This window comes from Thamnophis elegans, chromosome Z (genome assembly GCF_009769535.1).
Source record: "Thamnophis elegans isolate rThaEle1 chromosome Z, rThaEle1.pri, whole genome shotgun sequence".
NCBI lineage: Eukaryota > Metazoa > Chordata > Lepidosauria > Squamata > Colubridae > Thamnophis > Thamnophis elegans.
Window position 1 is genome coordinate 97,951,392 of NC_045558.1, and position 5,865 is coordinate 97,957,256.

At 37.5% G+C, this 5,865-nt stretch overlaps 1 protein-coding gene across 1 annotated transcript in view; it reads right to left on the bottom strand.

Moving 5' to 3' along the window:
- Positions 1 to 1,945: 1,945 nt before the first annotated feature.
- LOC116523056 (keratin, type I cytoskeletal 14-like) overlaps positions 1,946 to 5,865 on the bottom strand; it is a 13,263-nt gene continuing 9,343 nt past the window's right edge. Inside the window, exons 6-8 of the mRNA XM_032238229.1 lie at positions 5,395 to 5,615; positions 4,709 to 4,740; positions 1,946 to 2,043 (exon numbers count right to left, since the gene is read on the bottom strand). Coding sequence (XP_032094120.1) covers positions 1,946 to 2,043; positions 4,709 to 4,740; positions 5,395 to 5,615 — 351 coding nt within the window. The remainder of the gene's footprint in view (positions 2,044 to 4,708; positions 4,741 to 5,394; positions 5,616 to 5,865) is intronic.

Genomic DNA, 5,865 nt, shown 5'->3' on the forward strand with positions numbered 1-5,865 from the left:
ACCCTGGCAAATTTAAGTTGTATGGACTTCAACTCCCAGAATTCTCTAGTCGGATGACTGTCATTCCATTTGAGAAAAGATTATTTGCTTTTTGAGTTATAGCATTTTTTTAAGAGAAAAGAAATTTCAAATGCAATTTACAATAGGATATAGTAGCTTTGCAATTCTTTGGTGATTAGGTGATTGTTCTCCTCTCTTCTGCATTCTGCAGTCTACTCATTTCAGTTAAATCCCAAGTAAAAATATTTTGAAAAAATGATTCTCATTGAGCTTTTTCAGTAGCAATGTTAATGTCCCCTGTACCAATTCTGCCAGACAAGGTGAAGAAACTTCACCTTGGGAAAGCTCTCCTTCTCCAGGAGAAATGTTTGCCATAAATGGTCTTAGCCAAGATCTCCACCCACAAAATTGCTTTTCAAAGGCCATTGGAACCCATCTCTGTTTATCTTGACTTCTAGCCAATAAATACATTTCCACCAGACTGCAAAGTGCAAATTATTTTGGACCATAGGAATGAATCATTCTTTCTGTTTTCTCTCAAGGCACTTAAAAAAAAAAAAGACCTGCATTGACGTGTTGACAAGCAAAGTTTACTTCAAAAAAATCCAACAAAAGCTCTTCAATCTACACATTGTATTTCAGAAAATATTAGCCTTGCCACTGCTTGCATACATTTATTCATTATTATTTGATAATGTATATTGCTATTAGTACACCAAAGATAACTCTGTGGTCTCTTGGTATCCATTCCATTTTCTTGGGCAAATTTTATACTTTCTACTTTTAAGTGCTGGAGTCTTTCAAAACCAAATGCTGTTATGATCATCACCTAAATTAAGCCCCTTTCTGGGTTTTCTCTCTTTCTGTGGGGACATTGAGGCCAGAAATGTCCATTCTGATTAATGGTATCTCTCCAGGAATTCAGCTACTACCAAGAAAGAGCTGGTCTCAGTATTAAGCCAATTCAGAAAGTGTGGCAAGAATGTGCGTAATAACTATGGAGGATGTATCATTGCTTCAAGCTATGTAAGCCTGGCATATTACTGTAGTGGTATTATATTTCAATGCGAAAGTATCATTTTATTATGTTTACACTATTTTTAAGTTGCTCTGATCTAAACCTATAATAAACTAAACAAGCTTTACTATTGCAGAAGGACTTACTCAAGAGTGGTACTGGAAGTGCTCCGTTTGCAAGCAGAGGGTCAATCTGAAGATTACACTAGCTAAAGCAATCTTTCCTAACTGGTGTCCTTCCATATGTGTGTGCCTATAGTTGTCACAATTCCCAGCACTTATGGGATAAATTTTCCAGCAAATCTGGAGAGCATTGATTGGGTGAGATTAAACTAAAACTTTAAATTGATGAAATGATGACAATGGTTTTAAGTGAGGCACTTTAGGAAAAATATTACCATGATTATGACTCAGGTATATGTTGTAATTAAGAACATATAACTGTCTGTTTCATAGTCTTGCATTCATAAATATTTCCCTGCTGGTTATTTTCCAGAGTTGTCAAAACTTCGTGTCAGTGTCATGATACTCAGTGAACCAAACTTAATTACAGAGAGAGAAAGCAGGTAAAAGCAGCTATAGATGCTATAAATACATATAATTTCTTGTACCTTTTGGTTTCAAAGAATGAAGATAATATGAGAATAGGCAACAATGCCCTATTAACTTTTCTCCATTGTAAAATCCATTTCAGAAATTCTGTTTTAGTACTTTATTCTGTCAGTTGCCTTAAAATGAAGATCTTTAAAAACTTAAGGAATTTGTTAAATAAGTCTTTTTTAATGAAATGATGTAGGGAAAACTTTATTAGAGCTCATGCAATAAACCAAAGGAAGTTAAAATTGTAGAAGGCAAAGAACTGAGCAAGAATCTAGCAGTAAGAGGAGCTTCACAAAGAAGGAAAAACTGATAAGTTCATTGTGTGGGTTTAATTCCCAGAGACATGAACTTGTTCACGGGACGAGATCACTTTTCCATCTTTTATCTCCTCAATAATTGTGCGAATCTGACGGGTAGTTTTGGATCCTGCAGGGAGACAGAGGAGGAATCAAAACTTAATTGCAAAAAAGAAAAAAAGAAAAGTAACTAAGAATTCCACCATCCACCATTCTTTTCTTCAGCACTCAACTAAACAGGATTTTCAGAGGCAGGGAAAAAAGGTAGCAAGGCTAATGTTTCACCCAAGTGATTTCTTTTTCAGAATGCTTATACTGAATATTTTACCATTTGAAAAGAAAAGACAATGGTCTGCATTGATTCACAGCTCATTGGATGTTGATTTCAAGAATAGTGATTTGCTTACAGAAAAGGGAGCTGTTTTCTAAAGCTTTTATATTGTTATTTGATAATTAAATGTCTTTTGGATACTTTTTCATCTCTAGAATGAGGTTGAGTAGTTCAGCACAATCTATTTGCTTGCAGGCGGGAGAAGAGAGGCTTCATCTACCTATTTGCTTTAAGCAGTAAGCTTCTAGTCTGGCAGTATTTAATCGAGGCTATTTAATTAAACAATTAATAAAATAATAATAATCAGGGAAAAAAGCAGAGTAGCTTAGGCTGGTTAGAGTTAGCCTGTTGGATCCAGTGAGAACAAAACACCTATACATTCCCAGCAATGCATGTTTATAAATGCAACAGGGATTATTTAACTTTTTCCTAACATGTCTTTTTCCCCCTCTCTCCCTCCTATTTTTCATTCAACCCTCTCTGTTTTTCTTAGGCAAAGCAATCATGTCATTTTTGCAGAGTACTCCAATGGTGGGTCTTCTCAGTTTCTCAAAACATCTCCAGCATCAGCCTAAGTGTTGTTTGTATTAAGAGGATCAGGAAGGATTTGATCCTGTTGATGAACCATTGACATTACACATCCAGTCTGGTCCCCTTCTTTTTCTTCTGCCAGAGTCAAAGCTCTGATATGGGAGAGGTAAGATAAATCTAGTCTGAAAGAGCGGATTCAAATAATTCAAATTCAAATAAGGGTCAAATGACCCTCCAGTGCATACTTTTAGAAGCCATAAAATTTTGCCTTTACAATCATAACTAAAAGGATAAACAATAGCAATTGGCAAAGTTGTGACCCAATTTTTGTTGCAATCTCTTTTCAAACACAGAAAACTTAAAGCCGTTTGAAAGACAATGCTTTAACCAACCTGAGGATCTTCCCATTCCCCCAATATCCTTTCTTTTTATCCTCAAATTAGGTAACCAATTTGCCAGTTGAGAAAACTTGACATGCTGTGCCTTGAAATAAGGTCAGTGAAAGTTTCCCTGCATGTATGCATGAATCCCTCACTAAAGGCCCTCCATGGCTGCCTATGTTACCTAGAAAGTCTGAAGCATGAAAGCATGGAGCAACAATAGCAGCGCAGTTGTAGCTGCAGCCTGATGGGCAGGCCTTCTGCTGCAGACCACTGGTGTAGATCACAAAGTCCAGGGTCCCCATGCTGTGAAACTTTAAAAGTTGCCAATAGAAATGTCAGAGTGTGCACAGGGTGACTATGTGAGCAAATACAGTAAACGGGCATAATTGCCAAATGTTCTTAGGTGAGCCAATAAAGGTTTTCTTCCGTATAATAGGAAATATGGAATTTCATTTATAGCAACACTCCATATTCTGTTTATTATATAATTCTCTGTGTTCATGGCTTCCCCCAGTATATTCTACTCATTCCTGCATCTGCTAGCAGAGAGAGTTTCATGGTTTGCAATACGCCATTCCGTCTTTCAGCCACTCCTTTTTCAGCTATGTCTATGCCTTATGCCAAAACTCCTTAACCATCTTTGGAAATTATCAGACATGAACTCTGTTCCCCTGTATGTCTGCAACTGGCATACTTTACAATCATTCCTTTGCTCTACAAGTCTTATCCATCCATTTCTACTGTCAGACCTAGAAGCCATCTTTTACCTTTGGGATTTCAGGCCTGCCACATTTTCTACTGTGGGAAAATAGGAGGGTAGGTTATACAGAGCGTGGGTGATATATAGTCAAAGTAACATTCTTTCTCAGAAAGTCTCCAGTTTTGGATGGTGCCTGATTGGATCCTGTGATGGACATGTGGGTGCTGGGCAGAGATTTCAACTTTCTTTTGGGTGGGGAAAACCTGGAAACTTTCAGATTCAGGTTTTCTCAGATGTGCCAATATGATATCTCTAATAAAATGGAACTTTGAGGAAATTCAAGTCTCGGAGTCTTCTTTCATTGGGGGTGTTACTTGGAACCCTAATATTTACCACAGCAAAAAAACAAAACCCATTGCCTGCCAAGTTGGATGATGATGAAAGCAGAAATGGTCCTAGTTTAACATAGCCCTATGGCTGAAGACACTTGTGTCTTCATTAGTTGCTCTCCATGCAATATAGAATATTTGCCTAACAATTGGGAAGTGCTGGATTCCTTGTAGATTGCCTTTTTGCAGACTCAGCCTGACTTAACTGTAGACTGGGCCTTAGATATAGAAAAAGTTGTGAGGACACATCTTTCATCAATGGCAAAGAACTTAGTCTGGAGCTGAAGCAGGGAGGTATGGGTGAGGAGATATGGGCGAGCCGTTGGTTTGGTCGCAACTATTGAATCATCACCTTGTCTATTTATTTTGCAGATCTAGATACTCCAAGAAGGAAACTTTTAAAACTAGAATAGATTCAGGCAACAGACTAATTAAACATCAAAACTCCTGTAGATCCTTACCCTCTATGGCTGATGAGTATTGGGGAGAAATACTACATGAAAAGAAGAAAAACAAAAAAAAGACCAATTAGAAAAACACAAAAAGCAATGCAAAAAACAAATACAGAAGTGATTGTCAAAGTTGCTAATCTTTAATAAGAAGGAAACAATGACACTTGATCTAAGTCTGATTCAATTCATGATAATTTCTTCATAATAAAATTACAGGAGCTATTTTAGAGTGCTGCACCACTTTAGTCATAATCACTACATTTTCATCTGTGGCCCAGTACTCTATTGATAGACTAGTAAAGGCAAAGATAAAGAATAAGATCTTGTTCAAGCACCGCCTTTGTCATTAACTGTATTTGATTTATAGCCATTGCAATCACAACAGCCCAACTTAGTGTATCAACAACATGTGCTAACAAAAGTTTTGAATAGTGGGAAAGCTACAAAAATCATCTTAAATAAAAATTGTTAGTCCTATCAGGCAATAAAATATATTTCAGAAATCCTACAGTTTGGTGAACCCTTCAGTGGAACCTTACTCTAATGGACCTCTAACCTTCACCATTTTCCCAATTTGCCACTTTGCCACTTTGAGTTGTGAGCCACCCTGAGTCCCCCCAGGGAAAAGGGCGGCATACAAATAAAGCATCTCAATCTCAATCTCAATCTCAATCAATGGAACCCTTTTGACATACTAAGGTTCCTCTCCCTCCAGCAGACGACGGTAGGTGGCAATCTCCTGTTCCAGGCGTGTCTTGACATCAAGGAGAATCTTATATTCATGGTTCTGGCGCTCCATATCACATCTCAAGGTAGCCAGTTCCTCTTCCATATTGATGATCAGACCCTGGATCTGGGCTAGCTGAATACTATAGCGAGATTCAATGTCTGCCAAAGTCCCTTCCAGTGCTGCTTTCTGGGAAGAGGGAGAAATCAGAATCAGTGTTAAAAAGGAATATAAATGTTATATTTTGATAAACAAGCCATTGCAGCCCAGCAAAACCAACATTAGGTTACAAACTACGATTTATTGAATCAAATGGTTGGGTGCATATATTATTGGAAGCAAATCAACCTTATAATGGATTAACATAATAGTGGCTTAACAGAGAGACAGAGAGACCAAAAGTGTGTGGAGCCCCCACCCCAACAATTGGATATTAGCT